Source organism: Schistocerca nitens, chromosome 5 (genome assembly GCF_023898315.1).
Source record: "Schistocerca nitens isolate TAMUIC-IGC-003100 chromosome 5, iqSchNite1.1, whole genome shotgun sequence".
Lineage (NCBI taxonomy): Eukaryota > Metazoa > Arthropoda > Insecta > Orthoptera > Acrididae > Schistocerca > Schistocerca nitens.
The window spans coordinates 352,959,675-352,977,017 of NC_064618.1; the positions used below are offsets into that span (position 1 = coordinate 352,959,675).

The window sequence follows — 17,343 nt, forward strand, 5'->3', positions numbered from 1 at the left end:
GGGGAAAAATGCACGGAACGATTGAGTAATTACTGGAAGATGAAGAGGCTTGCACAAAATAGTGTAGCATGGAGAGCTGCATCGTCTGAGCCCTCGGATTGAAGACCACAACAACAACATCTTGAAGCGCTTCAAACCAAAGCGTGTCTTTATTGACACGTCGTAATCCTGATCAAGTCCATATCCAAAAGCAGGATCGTCAGCGAAGTACACTTCTCGTTGATAGTACGATTGCTACGAGCACCAACATACAAACAGAACAGAAAAAAATGGTTCAAATGGCTCTGAGCACTGTGGGACTTAACTTCTGAGGTCATCAGCCCCTAGAACTTAGAACTACTTAAACCTAACTAACCTCAGGACATCACACACATCCATGCCCGAGGCAGGATTCGAACCTGCGACCGGAGCGGTTCCGCGGTTCCAGACTGAAGCGCCTAGATGGTTCAAATGGCTCTGAGCACTATGGGACTCAACATCTTAGGTCATAAGTCCCCTAGAACTTAGAACTACTTAAACCTAACTAACCTAAGGACATCACATACAGCCATGCCCGAGGCAGGATTCGAACCTGCGACCGTAGCAGTCGCGCGGTTCCGGACTGCAGCGCCAGAACCGCACGGCCACCGCGGCCGGCGAAGCGCCTAGAACCGCTCGGCCACTCCGTCCGGCTATATGAATATGTTTGAGACCCACGCCTACACAGAAAATCTACCTTGTCAAGTAGCCGTCGAGGCGGAGAATGACCTCCTACATGGGCACCAACAACAGCCAAGGCGGCTTCGCTCAAGAAAGAGCTTCCTTAGCACGTCAGAGCCATTCAATGTTAACGTCGAGGAGAAAACAGTTATGGAAAGAGGCAACACCAAATTCTGTCTTGGAGCTGAAGGAAGAACATGGAGCTGGAAGTGACAAATCCTTCACTACCTGTAAGGCTCTCAACAGGCTGACGAATAGGATCTCAAATTGCAAGTACAACCCTACCCGGTGGTGCTACTTTGATGGGGAAACACTAAGTGACTGTGAAAATGTCCAAACGAACGGCCACCTATCGACGTGGCCAAACCTCAGCATAAGCTATACCTCGCTAGATTTACAGCTAGGTAATGATAAGATTATCTGTGTAGCTAAATACCGGGCAAAATATAATGAAACTTTAAATTTCATTACAGTTGACTTATACTAGATATTAACGTATGCTGGCCGAAGTGGCCGTGCGGTTAAAGGCGCTGCAGTCTGGAACCGCAAGACCGCTACGGTCGCAGGTTCGAATCCTGCCTCGGGCATGGATGTTTGTGATGTCCTTCGGTTTAACTAGTTCTAAGTTCTAGGGGACTAATGACCTCAGCAGTTGAGTCCCATAGTGCTCAGAGCCATTTGAGCCATTTATTAACGTATGGTGTTCTGGACTCGTAAAATAAATAAATAAATAAAATCAGAAATTCGCCATATTTTATAGATATTCTAAAAACAATAAAACTTGATCCTGGTAATTTTTATGTTGTTTCGTTGTTCACCAGAATCTCTCCAAGGAATGTTTACTGGACCAAAGTTTTGAAGATCATACGTCGCTTAACGTCGCATTCCTTCATGGTAGGGATAAATATGAGCGAGTTGATAAACTTTCAGTTCGTTCGGTTTCACTTGTCATGGAGAAATTCTACATTGAGGAAACAGAAGAAGTAGCAGTGAAGACAGTGCTACCCCAACTTAAGTACTTCTGCAGATACGTGGATCCCATTCGTAGTGCAGCAACATAGTATGTTCTCTCTCGACGAATTCCTCGACCTCGTAAGTAACATTCACAAAAACATCGAAATCAATAAGGAAGTTGGGTAAGATTGCTTCCTATTTCTGGATGTTCACGTACCGAAGAAACCTGAAGGTTCGCCGAGACGTGAGTATACAGAAAAGCCACTCACATAGACGTGTTTCGACTAGAAAAGAGATGGCACCAATCCAGACAGCCATTTTTGTGTCTTGTGACACTGATGAAAAGACCGAGGACTACAACTGACGAAGACAGCCTATCGATGGAGTTGGATCGTCAACAGCAAGTATAGGATGTGCTCTAAGCAAGGAAGGATTAAAGTGCATCTGGTCACACGTAAAAATGATAAATCTCTTGGGCAGCATGAAAGACGACCTTGAACTCCACACACCTGAGATTATCACATTCTTTGCGAATGCGTCGTGAAATAAATTGGACGGACATAGCGCTCTAACTCAGAATGTTGGACACGACGTAAACTCAGCGTAAGAATGGGTAACGGAGGTAAATATGAACGAACTGAGTCGAAAGCATCTATATGATACTTTGGAGGGTGGAGGATGAGGGGGCAAGACCTGCAGGCATACAGTATTTTTAATATTTTGGAAGACGAAGGGAGACTTGCAAGTAGCCATTAAAAAGACCTAATTCCGACCCAGTTAAATACCTACCTAAGACCGACTTTTCAGTTATTTTCTTGAAAGAAAAACACCTGACTACATTATAGCTTTTTCTTTCCCTGAGAGTTAGGGGAGGGGGGGGGGGGAGGCTCTGCCTTGGCAACGAGTATGGGCGCCCTTGGACTAAGCCCCGTTTAGCAGAGGAGAACACATTCAATTTCAAAAGACAACTGTTATTTGCCCGGCTAGTGGTTTCTGAGGCCATTTTATTAAGAAGAAACCGAAATATCAGTGACACCGTACCTCGTGAAACGTGACAGCGTTCCGCAAATGTCGTGTGATTAGGGCCTCCCGTCAGGTAGACCGTTCGCCGGGTGCAAGTCTTTCGATTCGACGCCACTTCGGCGACTTGCGCGTCGATGGGGATGAAATGATGATGATTAGGACAAGACAACACCGAGTTCCTGAGCGGATAAAATATCTGACCAAGTCAGGAATCGAACCCAGGCCCTTAGGATTGACATTCTGCCGCGTTGACCACTCAGCTACCGGGGGCGGACGTTGGAAGTAATGAAATGTACAAATTTTTTCCTGACAGCGATCACGAGCTAATATCCAATACGGTAGTTGCTGCCTGTGCGAAAAGCCATACTGCGTCAAGCCAACTGTCGTTTGAACGACTAGACATGATGAACTTAGCGCGTAGTTATTGGTTTGAATAATGCAACACGTTTCACTCGTGATCAATTACTTGTCAGTCCTCAGTAGCTGAGTGGCTTCCGGCACGGTAGCTCAGCGTGTTCGGTCAGAGAGCTGGTTGGCCTGGGTAATAAGAAACTGAGTGGAAGGATCAACAAACGAACTTGACCGGATGTCATGTGACGCCCACAACGATCAACAACGAAAAAAAATGGGAAAAAAGTGGTCAGCGCGACAGAATGTCGATCCTACGGCTGGGTCGGAGATTTTCTCCGCTCGGGGACTGGATGTTGTGTTGTCCTAATCATCATCATTTCATCCCCATCGACGCGCAAGTTGCCGAAGTGGCGTCAAGTCGAAAGACTTGCACCCGGCAAACGGTCTACCCGACGGGAGGCCCTAGTCACGCGACATTTTCATTTTAACTATTTGTTGGTTTTATCATTCACTATTTTCAGTTCTTGCTGAACTGATCACCCCTTCTATACTCGACATGTGTATATCAAGATTTAGCATGTAATCTACACTATCTGATCTAACTTATCCGGACTCCCATAAGGAGTGCCGATTTGGCCACTAGACGTCACGAGAGGCAGTCGCGCCAGTATAAAAGGAGCCGGAGAGTATTGTGTTGTCGATAGAGAGGCAGTAATAGAAGAATGGATCGGTCAGGAGATCTCAGCGACTTCGAACTTGGACTAGTCATTCCACGTCTTCTAAGCAACAGATCTGCAGGGGATATTTCAATCTTTCTAAAACCCCGATGTCGGCTTTTGGTGACGTGATTCTGAAGTGGAAACGAAATAAACAACCCCAGCTAAATCAGGCAGACCTCATAAACTGAAGGATGTTTACCTACGAGCTTCCCGAGGCTGATTGTAAAACAACGAGCGAAATCTGGACGAATCACTTGTAAGTTCAAAAGTACTACCAGCAGTCCAGCTAGCTCAGTGACTTCGCGTACAGAGTTAAAAAGTAATGAGGTACCTTGTTTGAGCTGCTTCTCCTAAGCCACACTCCTCTGAAGTCAGTGCTGAACCGTGCTCGACATTGAGTAATGAGCGACGTCGCTGGACACCGGGTGACTCGAAACGAGTTCAAAAATGTGCAAATGTGTGTGAAATCTTATGGGACTTAACTGCTAAGGTCATCAGTCCCTAAGCTTACACACTACTTAACCTAAATTATCCTAAGGACAAACACACACACCCATGCCCGAGGGTATTATTTCATACGACATTACTGAGTGGAAATATCCAACGTATGTCGTGAGGACAATTCGTTTGTTTTCCAAGACTAACAATTATACAAAGAACAGAAGTAGCTGAATTTAGATGTTTGAGAAGCTAAGTAATATGCTACATCTAGTTCAACTTTTCATCAAAATGTAGACCTAAAAATTTTAAACATTCTTTCCTATTTACTGACTCCTGTTCAATTGCTACATCATTTTTTGTTATGACTCTATTGTTTATACAGAACTGATTTAGAGAAGTCCATGTTCAGAGAATCATTTGATAATTCTTTGAAAAAATCGTTAACAACCAAGTCTCTTGCTCTTTTTCTAATTGGGTTCACTATAAAATTAGTATCGTCTGCGAAGAGCACTAATTCTGATAACTGAATATTCAATGGAAGCTCATGCTCTTATATAAGCAATGGGAGTGGACACAAAACTAGACCCTATGGGACTCCTTTTATGATTTCCCACCAGACACTAAAGTTTTCTATGCCTCCTACATTGTTTGAATTGTTGATCACAAATTTTTGCATTCTGTTTGGTAAGTATGTTACAAACCACTAGTGTCTAACGTCATAAATTCCATAAAGGTGTGTAACATGGTCTACACTGTGGAAAGAGCAGAAAAAATATCAGCTGGCGATGTTTTATTATTTAAGGCTTGTAATATTTGATGAATGAACGTGTAAGTAGCATTTTCAGTCGAGCAAACCTTCTGGAATCAAAACTGTGATATATTTCTACTTAAATGCGAAGTTACATTTGACTACATTACTTTTCCGAGTATTTCGGAAAACGATCTCAATAAGGAAACTGAAACCTAATTATTTAGGTCTTTCTTATCACCTTTCTTCTGAAAAGGTTTAAGAATTGCTTATTCTAATCCGTCTTGAAAAATGTCATGTACCACTGATGCATAAGATATGTGGCTGTGGACATTACTTATTAAAGTAGAAAAACTTTTGAGAATTCTATTTGAAATTCCATCAATATTATTAGAGCAACAGTGTTTTGAACCATTAATTTCAGTGAAGGGTGCTGGTCCTACTTCTTTTTGTTTCAAGTTTTGTGAAATGGCTCTCCTCCATACCTACTGGACTCCAATCATGTCCCATTATGACTATGGTTGCCCGGTTTATTGGTCAGTGGCGCTTTAAGCTTTCAGATTGTTAGACCCAGTCTATCATAGTGGAGTTAGATTGGCCACTTGTACCCTGCAGACAAGTCCTGTAGACAATCTCCTTGTCGGAACTAGGATCTTCCCTCTTAAGTTGCGGCGGTACCAGTACTTGGTGTCCTACGCAATCACCATTCGACAATATCCTGATTATTACCATAACTTATTCTTTTCGCATTCGATGGGCATCGAGCCCCGCCACCCGCCCTTGGGTGGGATTACCTGCTGGAATGTGTCTTGCAGCCCTCTGCTAGGACCTCTGCTTCTCCTACTTAAAATGTCCTTCCCATGTTTATTCGGCCCCCTCTCCTTCCCTTATTCGTTGGTGCCCAGGCCACGATTTAGGACCGCTCTATTTCTAAGTCACATGACCTTATTTGTTTCACTTCCGCAGAAGTTTCAGAGTGCTGTCTCCTTTTACACAGAAGCATCTAAGTCGTGGACCGGATGAGCATCTCTTTACATCTCCAGCAGGTCAGGAACACTATTCATTTCCGGGAACATGACGTATTTTTGTGGTGTGACTGATACCAGTTAGCAGATCCTTCTATTTTATTAAAGGACCTAGTGACTCAATGAGCAACCTGCAGGCCATTCACTTACGTTACTCTTGCCGCCCTTTTGTCTCTACTGTTCATGATCTCACTGAACTTAGTCATACTGCTTGCTCGGTGATCTTACTCTGATTCCCAAGTCGTGTGGGTATCCCAGGGGATAAACTGGCTGACAGTTTAGCTAGAGGAGCGATTACTCGTAATACTATTCACTTTGACGAGCCCAGATGCGGATATGTGGGTGCAAGTAAGACTTCAGCTCGCCCGGAGGTGGAATGACTGCTGGTGGGCCACTGCCCCCTTTAATAAACTCCGCACTACCAAGGAGATTAGTGCTGACTGGCCCTTCTCCTTCCCTTCTTTCTGGAAGGCATGTACCCTCATATGACGCCTCCGTATTGTTCATGCCACCAGTTCATGCCGACCCCATGTGATGGTTGTGGAAACTTGCAGACAGTGGCTCATATCCTGGCGGATGCTCCATCCTTGTGGCTCTCCATACTAATCATGGTCTTCTGAATTCTTTGCCTCTGACGAAGAACTGAACTGATTCTCCATTTCCTCTGTGACAGTGGTTTTTATTCTCCGATAAATATGCTGGGTCAGGGGGACACCTGAGCCTGCCTGCTATGCCTGCTGCCACTCCTTTCTTTTGTTGTAACTGCTTTTAGGTACAGTTTGGTTATTCTTCTGCTATACCGTGCTTGCCGATTTAAGAGTAGCACGATCTCGAATAGTGGGTGTTCTTCCTCTCTTTAACGTTTTAACTATGGTGTATGGGAGTAGACAGCTGTAAGAGGACCTTCTCCCTCTGCATGCAGAACCCTGGTGACATCCACCTGCTACCTTAACTATTTCTCCCACTTCGTTTTATTATTTATCCTAGGCATCACCTCTGACGTTTCTTACAAATGTTTAGGATCACTCTATATGGTAGTTTGTACTGGACGATGTGACTAGCACGTATCGCCACTAGGATAAGATAACAATTTTCTTAGTGTAAATCAGCAAAGAGGCGCAGAGTTTAAGCCATTATACACATTCAAGAATAGTGGGATTTGAATCCCCCTTTGGTCGTCTAGTTTTCAGTTTTCCTTGGTTTTTGTAAAGAGTTTACGGCAAATATCCTGCCAATATCCTCGCTGTTTCATGTGCAATCGAAGCTGATACGTCGTCTCTAATGAATCCGTTAAAACCAGACCTTCCTTATGTAACTGCGTAGGTTTCCTTCATTAGTTCAGATGTTATCAACGTTATCATGTTAGCGGAACTCTCTGTGTAACTTTGATATACTATTTTGCCAAACCTATCCAGACACCTATTAGTGGACATCATTAATGGACATTAATATGACAGCTTGAACTCTGCTGCCCTTCAGGCGGCAGCGGAAAAGGCAAAACAAGATCTGGAAAGTTTAAGGGGGGGGGGGGGGAAGAGAGGTGGGAAGTGACGACAGGTTATAGAAGAAACAGCAATAGTACTATCTCAGACAGTTTTGTTGTCAGTGTGGAAAATATATTTTACCTGTTGTCACAGTTGGAAACTGATCAGCCACAAGTACATGCAGGAATAGACAATGCACAACAAACTTTCAAATAATGTTTGACATGTAAGAAGTAAGAAAAAGTTGTGAAAAACAAGAAAGTTCTGTTGTTAAGTAGTTCGCATGGTAGAATTATTGGACAACTGTTGCAATATGAGCTAGGGTCAGGTTACCAGGTTACAAGGTTTTTAAACCTAGTGCAAGTCTGGGTCAGGTGATAGGCTCACTTCGCAAAGACTTCACAAAATAAGACACTGTTGTAACAGTGGATGGGGCAGGCAACGGCCTAGACAGGGACCCTAATTATTCAGTTGAGGGTGATTTGGTAAAGACAGTTTCACCAGAAAGACATGCTTATGTCGGACTTGTATCTGCTCTGGGGCACCATGGCTGGCCTCATCTTAACTCCTCCGTTAGCAGAGTTGATTTAGAGATTTAAAAGCTGCTTTGATCAGGTATGGGGTCTCATATCAGTGTGGTTCAGTAGGGTGGGATTGTACTAGGCATGGCCTTCACCTCAGCAGGAAAGGGAAGGGAAAACTGTCTGGGCTAATAGCAAATAATTTAAAAAATAAATAATTGTCAGAAGCGGTGAAGTACCAGTGGTTACAAGTAACAGAACATTAGATTTTTTAGTGTAGGGAGAGAAGAAATTAAAGGTGTTCAGAGACAGGCTGAAAATGACATTCACATTGATAAAACAGGAAGTTAGAAAGCAAATTTTAATGTACACAATTCATGCAAAAGCTCCTGAATGAAACTGGAGATATTAAAAAATCGACAGAAAGATTAGGTTCATCCTGTTTTAATTGAGTCATTGCACAGTAACTCAAATCAAATAGAAGTCTAAAAATTAACCATGGATTACACAAGGAATAAAACTGTCTTGTGGGGCAAAAATGAAACTGTATCTACAATCTATGAACAGCTCTGATGTCAGCATTATCATGCATTTCAAAGAATACTGGAAAATTTTGGAACAAGTAATCCACAAACCCCAAGAGCTTCATTCTCAGAAAAGATAATAACATCAGGCAACAAAATAAAAACTATATGGGACATCGTGAAGACAGAGACAGGTGGGGCCAAAAAGGAAGAAGAACAGATTGCTCTAAAAATAAATGAGTCATTGGTAACAAGTGCATGTAGTGTTATCACGTTCGCTGACTGCAAATAATATATTGTCCAAGTGACAGTATGAATTCCTTAAGGGTTCCAATATTATATAAAGGCTATTTACAGGCGCAGTGAGAATGTGCTTAATTCATTACATAACAAATTACAGGCTACTGGCTTTTTCTGTGACCTGTCAAAAGACTTTGACTGTGTGAATCACAGCATTCTCTTAAGAAAATTAGAATATTACGATGTCACTGGCAGTGATGCAAAATGGTTAGAGTCTTACATAATTAACACAAAACAATTGGTGTCCTTGCGAAATACCTTTGCAGTATGCAGTCAGTCTCCATCTGACTGGGAATTAATTAGATGTGGTATTTTTCAAGGTGCCATCTTGTGTCTGTCACTTTTCCTTGTGCACATTAATGATCTCTCGTCTGTTGCATTGCCAGATGCTAAGTTTGTTTTGTTTGCGGATGATACAATCATTACAATAAGTAGCAAGTCAAGCACTGATTTTGGCATACTCCTATCAAATTTTTACTGATGTTAATGAATGGTTTAAAGCTAATTCACTGTCATTAAACTTTGAAAAGACTCACTCTATGCAGTTCAGAACCTGCCAGAGCTTTCCTTAAAGCACGTGAATAACATATGAAGACATGCAGATTGAAGACGTTGACAGTGTCAAATGTCTGGTATTATAACTTGATAATAAATTCAGTTGGGGAGGGCATGCCACAGAATTGCTGAAGCCGCTGAACAAGTCTGTATTCACAGTGAGAAAGATTTCGGATCTAAGAGATATAAATATAAAATATCTTGCATACTATTCTTACTTTCGTTCTATTATGTCATATGGGATCATATTCTGGAGTAACTCGTGAAAATGAGCAAAAGCTTTTAGAGTACAAAAGCGTGTAGTAAGACTCATTTGTGGTGTAAATTCAAGAACACCATGTAGAAACCCTTTCAAGGAACATGTATTCTAACCATTGCTACTCAATATATTTATTCCTCAATGAAATTTGTTGCAAGTAATATATCTCTGATTCCAATCCAGTAGCTCCATACGTAATATCAATAGTAGGAATAATAAAAATCTACATAAAGACCTAAAATCACATACCTGGGTCCAAAAAGGAGTTCAGTATTCAGGAAGACACATTTTCAATAAATTGCCAGCAGCCATTAAAAACTTGGTTTCAAATAAAGCCAGTTTAATCAGAGTTTTAAAGAGTTTTTGATAAGCAATTCCTTCTACTCTATAGATGAATATCTAAACGGGGCTGTTGGTCCAGCTTAAGTAAAAATGTCTGTTAGATTTCAGTTTTCACAGCACTTGGGCATAACAGTCAAGATTAGGTATTTTGTCTATGATAAATTTATGAAAAGTGCGTGACTATGTTTCATTCTGAGAGTGTATTAATTCTGTAAATATTAGCGGTTCCAGTTTACTGTTATATAATTACCTGTTTTGACAATCACCTGACGAATGAAGAGGGTACTGAGTATTATCTCCAGTTTTTATATATTTTTTATGTTATACAGTCTGACTAGTTCCACACCCACCCTGAATCTACTCTAATGTAATCTATGGACACTTTCAGTGAGGTGTCTGTATGTCTGTAGAGGAATGGCAGCCCATTAGTTCTCAAGAGCCGAAACCGGGGCAGGTAGTAATGTTGGACGTTGAGATCAGCCAGGTCGACTTTCTGCTTCATCTTAAAAGTATTCCATTGGGTTCAGGTCAGGATTCTCGGCAGGTCCATCCATTTCGAAATGTTATTGTCCACAAATCATTACCTCAAGGATGCGGCTTTATGGCAGGGTACATTTCTTGTTAATACAAACTGCCAACTCTTCCTATACTGTAAGCAGTACACTATACTGGAAAATGTGTTCACACCTTTCCGCATTTAGTGTTTCCCTAAGCGCAGCAAGGCTACCAAACCATATCCACGAAACATCTGCATTCCATAACACCACTTCTTTCGTACTTCACTGCTGGCACTACACATGATGGCGTGTAACATTCTCCAGCATTCACTTCACCCAAACCTTTTCATGGGAATACCAAAGGACTAACGTAATTCGCCACTCCACATCACTCGCTTCCGATCATCCACCGCCCAGTGGCGTCGGTTTTTCACTACCACAAGCATCGCTTAGCACCGACCACTCTTTTTAACTCCCTACGCAGTCATTGCGGCAACATTTTGGAATTCACGAGTGATTCCCTCTTCAGATTACAAGCGATTTGTACAACAATGCTCTACCTGGTCTTGATCAGCTGTGGTTGTTTCTTCGCATTTTCACATCACCTACAGTCGACATGGCGACCTGTAGAAGGTTTGACATGTCCCTGAAGGATTTGTTACTCACATGGTATCCAATGGAAAGTCCATGTACTATATCACTGAGCTCTCCTGACTGACCCATTCTGTTGTTTCTGCTTCTCTACTGGGAACACAACACTCCGCGCTTCCTTTTTGACTGGAAGGTCCATGTTTCGTGACATCTACAGGTCGAACTTGCTTTATATAGAAGCATACGGATACTTTTGATTAGCTTGTGTACATTTTGCGCCATCTTCTTGGTCTTTCTTGTGTCGCATGCGTTCATAAGATAAATACTTAACATTGAAAACTACATTAATTGTCGGAATTGTTACATTATTAGTCTTAATTATATTACAGAATTATATTCCTTATTACTCTCACAACTATTTCATTGACATTCCGATTACTATTCTTTCACAGCCGTCTTCAGATTAAAAGTGTAACTGCAGAATACACTTCGTTCTGCAGAGTAGTAGTTAACTTTGAAACATATTACATGCTGCTGTGGTCCTTTGAATCTAAAGATGCTTCTTGAACATAGAAACAGGAAATCGATTAAAGTACTTTGTAATCAAGACAGATTTTTGTTCTGCAACAAATTCCACAATTATCATGGTTTCTAATAGCATCAGCTCGTAATTAAATAATAAACAACATTGTGTAGAGTGCTGTCTCTCAGATGTACTTACAGCTGCTGTTGGGAATATCATCAAGCAACCGTTGGTCACCCCAGTAACTAATTGCAGAGCTGCAATAGATTTCATCACACTCTCCAGGTGTGCGGCAAAGCTGAAACAGAAGTTCGGTTACAGGAGGACGGAACATCAAAGCAACAACCGCATTTTTTTTCTCAAAATACAAATTTTTGTTCGTGGCTTTAGAGTATCCATTGTGGAAAAGCACACATTACTTTCAGTCTTTGAAGGTCTGCAGATACTGGTAAACGTGTGGAGTTTTTTTTTTTTTTTTTTCTTTGATACTGAAAGGAATTGACTTACCATTTCTTAAATTTTATCAGAGCTTCAGGATCCACTGTTGAAATTCTGTTTCATATGTCTGAGAATTCTTTTACATTGCTTCTGAGCCACTTTCGGTCTACCACAGCTTCATCTGGCTACACGAAAAGTGTATATTGCAAACCACAGGTCTCAAATGTGGTTTACGACGTATTTCCTTTTCTTGTGTAAATATTTCATTGCACAAGTGAAGATTACGGTCTATTTTCCGGTGATGATGAAGCAGTTAGAGAAAGGTTGTTAACTTCTACAGCGACGGAAATAGTCTACATCGATTTAGGGAAACTAAGGGAAACTCAGACGTAGATGACTGGACAAGAGCTTGAACCACAATATTCTTGACTGCTAATCCAGTGTCTTAACCATTGCTCCACCTTCCTCAGCATCAGCCTGGATAATCCGCATCATTCACGCTGGTTTTGATCCAGTCACTACCAGTCACTAGTGAATTACAAGTGTGCCTGGTTTCTCTTTCCTTCTTTTCGCTTCCTAATTTCTATTCACTTAATAGTACTGTGTGTTTTGACTAGATAATCTGATACATACTGAGTAGAGCTGAACAAGTCGCTACCAGACTAAATTGCACAGGATGTTTGCACTGTTTTGACCATCATTCAAACAATCTAACAAAATAGTTCATCAGGATCCACAGGATTGTTCAAGAATCACTAAACGATTCACAGGAAGCTGATAAGAAAATTAAAAATATACAGTAAAACCCAAAGCTGAATAAATGAAAATGGTATCTGCAAATGGTATTGTCTACCATTGCAACGGTGAACAAAATAAAATTGCTATAGCAGTAGACAAAATCGTCTATAGGAGATCTAATATGTCCTATAATATCAGTAAAAGCGAAAGATTGAATGTAGGTAGTATAAACAAAAAGGTCAGCGAAGTTGCCGCCATAATTACTCTCATGTATTTCATCCCCCTCGCCCGGTGAACGCGGGAGGTTAGCTGCCGGCAGTACAATACACACCCTTCGGCCTAGAGCGTTCACAGAATATAAATAAAGAAATGAAAAAACATATTTATGGACGCAAAACTTAAAAATGTTTTAAAATATGACATAAATATTATTTCAAATATATGGTGTGACTTTCTTCCTTTGAAGTTTATGAAGGAAATAAAGAGAATGACATGTATGATAATTGTATTGAAACTGAACATACAAATCAATTTTTTGAGTTAAATAACATCGAAAGAATCGTTAGGAATGTAACTATGGAGGGCCAGGTAAAACTTAATAAAAACTATAGATATTTAATGAAATGCTTACACCGAGACGGATACAGCAGCTTATGGTAAGGAACCCACATGCACCCGAGAGTAGGGCCCAACATCAGCTTCACAGGAAAGAAATACCAGTAGGACCTGTGGTTGATGGATGTGGTGGTCCTTTTAACAAAGTCGCTAAAGTGCTTTTATTTTTTTAAAAAAAACACTAGCAATAGAGTAATCAGTTATGACTTAGCTAATAGTATTTTTGATGTACCAATAACTACGGAAATCAAATTTGTATCACTGGATGTCGTGAACTTATTCGCCAATATGCTGACTGATGCTACGGTTGAAATCACTACGAGAAATTTAACTACGCAGAATAAAGCATCCAGGGATGAGATTAACCAAATTATTGACTTGAAGTCTCTAATACTGAAGTACAATTATTTTGCATGCAATGAAGAAATCTACAGCTAAACAAATGGCTGAAGTATGAGGAGTTCAATTCCTGGTATGTTAGCAGACATTTTTATTAACTGCCTGTAAAACAGGCTTTTTCGCAAAAATGCGGATTTACTGCTTAAATTTCTTTAATAGCTTGGGTATGTAGACGATATGCCGTTCTTAATAAAAAAAAAAGGCAATCCTTTTGACATTAACACAACTGTTATGCTGTTTAAAAATTTATAAAGAAAAAAGTTCAGATTTGAAATAGGGTACAATGATTCTGTAAATTTTGTAGCTTTGAAATTTAAGAATGAAAATGGGAAACATGCCATTGTGATCTGCTGGAAAAATGCCTTTACAGAGCTATTCGCTCGAGCCACCCTGGCCAACACAAGAAAGTATTTCTTAATTCTGCTATTAATCGCCTTTTTTGAACTTCCATTGTCTTTCTGAACAATAAACAGAGTTACATGTTACCAGTAACATGGCAAAAGCTAATAACAATCCTTATAAGTATGTAACTAATACCTACAATAAAATTGCAAGTAGAATGGAACAAAATAGACGTAATGTGAATAACACACAAAAAGATAACCACAGTAAATTTGTTGTGTTGTCTTACTATGGGACTTGTTAGCACAAGAGTGGCGAAAGTTTTAAGGAATTACACAGTTACAGTATCTTTTCCGACTATGAATAATTTTAATCAGTAACCATTAAATAACACAGAAAAAATAACATTTTTCATCGACCAGGTTTAGACGGCTTGGAGTGTTCAGACTTAATGTCTGTTATGTCGGCCAAATTGGGAGACAGCTCGAGGCCAGATTCCGGGAGGATATGGTGCTGGGAGGAAAGGTCATGGCTAAGCCATCTTATTTTGCTGCCTATCTGGCTGACAGCAGACACAGTGTTCCGGACGTGACCTTTCAACTGAAATTGTTTCATAGAGAGGAGAAGCGCCAGTTTTTTGATTTACTTCAAGAGATGGAGGTTTTTGTGATCAGAGATCTCCTCGCCCCACATTGCTAACTAAGCAAGTGGCAGTTAGAAATAACCATTATTGGGAGCTTTTCGGGTGCCACCTTCCTGGTAGAAGGTGTGATGGCTACACAGTAGTGACGCATTCATTGTCTTTTTTCTCTATTTTTATTTCATCCCCCTCGTCCGGTGAGCGCGGGAGGTTGGCTGCCGGCAGTACAATACCCACTCTTCGGCCTAGAGCGTTCACAGAAAATAAATAAAGAAATGAAAAAACATATTTATGGACGCAAAAATTAAAAATGTTTTAAAATGTAACATAGATATTATTTCAAATATATGGTGTGACTTTCTTCCTTTGAAGTTTATGAAGAAAATAAAGAGAATGACATGTATGATAAAATATGGACCAGACATTTAAGAACTTTAAAATGAAACACCGGCGTTCATTAGAAAGATGCATTGCAGTTTCATCAAAACGCTGAAGTACCTGCACTGGGTGAGGAAGTTGGGGGAAGTTAAACATTAGGATTGTTTTTCGGTATAATTTATATCTCATTGCGTGGTATCTGTAGAAAGAGCGTAGGTGATAAGATGGATGTTGAAAAAGACAGAAAGGAAGGATGAGTTTGGTGGGTGGGCAGAGCCATGGTATCAGGAGAGGAATAAAGTAAATGGAAAGAACAGGGGTAGGAGAGAGGAGGGAGCAGAGATGTGATGTGGAAATAGATGGGAAAAGCTCTAATTAGTAGGAAGGATAAATATCAGAGTAGATTTCATTGTCAGGGACAGGGATATGGTTGAAGTTGCGTTGGGACAGGACATGGGGTGTGTATAGATTTGAGACTGGGGGATCTTTTTTAAAGGGACAGCAGCGTACCAGCATTAGTAATGAGAGGGAGGACCAGTGGGATTATTAGAATCTAGTTTGTAGATAGTATAATGCAGAGGTGTTCGACATGGGTGCGGAGATGTGGGAATTTGATGAGATGGCAGAAGATCCATGTAGGGGAGAACTAAACAGATACAGAAAGAAATACAGAGTGTATGGCATATGACGATCTGGAAGCAACATTTGTATAGCAGAGGATGAGTTGAAGAAGTGTCTTGTAGATGTGGAGAATAGTGGATCGCTGTAAACCTGAAGTTTCGCCTGTGTGTGGTTTTAGTATAAGGGGCGTTCAAAAAGAAAAGAGCTGGAGTCTGGAATGCACAAACTGGTGACATATCGTGGCATGTGTAATGAGGTGTAGTTTCGACCAAAGTGTGGAAGTTCATAGCCCATTGCTAGAGGGCACATGTGCATCTCATGTGACTATACAGAGCTAGCCGCCGCATGCATCCATTCTCCAATGCTGCCAGTCTCTTTGCAGACAGTGACATGGAGGCGTCACAAGAAGAGCAAAGAGGTGTTGCTCGTTTTCTGACAGCGAAAGGAGTAGGAGGAATGGAAATTCATCGCCGAATGTCACAAGCGTGCAGTGAACACTGCATGACCTTTGCCAGGATCAAGGCGTGGCACAAGCGCTTCAGGGAAGGATAGGTGTCATTAGCCAATGATGCATGATCTTGAGCATCACACCGCATTACCGACGGCATCGTCCAGCTGGTGGATGCACTAATTACCCAGGGCCACTGAGTGAGAGTGAAAGCCATAGCCGCTGTGGTCGGATTGAGCTTCAGAAGTGTTCACACCATCATGAACGAACGACTGCACATGTGCAAAGAGTGTGCCCAATGGGTGCCCCACAGTCTTCAACCACACCAGGAAGCTTGTCGAACAGCCCACAGTCTTGCTCATCTGCAGAACTGTGCTCAGGAAGGGAATGTGTTCCTGGTATGAGCGGTGGCTGGAGATGAGTCATGGTGTCATCACTTAAAACCAGAATCAAAATGACAAAGTCTCCAGTGGAAGCATCCAGGGTCACCACCGTCACCACAACCAAAATAAGCCAAGGCCATGGGTGCAGGAAAGGTTTGCTGACATTCTTCTTTGACCAAGATGGCCCCCTTCTGATTCACTTCCTGCAGCACAGGACAACAGCGAATGCCCATCTTACTCGCAAACCTTGACCACCCTTCGCCAAATGATAAAATCAAAACGACCAGGCAGTCTCACCCGTGGGGTCATTCTGCTACACGCCAATGCAAAGCCTCATACGGCCAACACAGTCGCGGCACTTCTGCAAAAATTCAAATGGGAGGTTCTCGGCCACCCTCCATACAGTCCAGACCTCTCTCCCTCTGATTACGCCATTTTTGGTCCTCTTAAAAAGGCTCTGAGAGGCAAACGATTCACCTCGCACAACGACATCCAGCTGTATGTGCGGAACTGGTTAACATCGCAGCTCTGGGAATTTTATGAGACAGCCATTACTGCCTTGTGTCACAGTGGAACAAGTGTCTCAACATCCAGGGTTAATATTTCTAACATACAGGTACAGGTTTCTGTAATTATGCCTCCAGCTCGTTTCTTTTTGAAAGCCCCTTATAGTTTTAGTCATAAATGGTAAGGTAAAAGTCATGGAGCTGGAATATGTGGGTGGTTTATCCTGTAATAATTTCCTGGGATTTTTAGGGGTTGTTCCATTGGTTACACCAGGAGGT

At 41.4% G+C, this 17,343-nt stretch overlaps 1 protein-coding gene across 2 annotated transcripts in view; it reads right to left on the reverse strand.

Annotated features, from left to right (window-relative positions):
* LOC126260115 (uncharacterized) overlaps nt 1-17,343 on the reverse strand; it is an 83,062-nt gene that overhangs the window by 51,774 nt on the left and 13,945 nt on the right. Inside the window, exon 2 of one of the 2 annotated variants that reach the window (XM_049957351.1) lies at nt 11,755-11,854. The exons of the other annotated variant lie outside the window; for it this stretch is intronic. Within the exon in view, the coding sequence (XP_049813308.1) occupies nt 11,755-11,854 (100 nt within the window). The remainder of the gene's footprint in view (nt 1-11,754; nt 11,855-17,343) is intronic. 2 annotated transcript variants of the gene reach the window in all.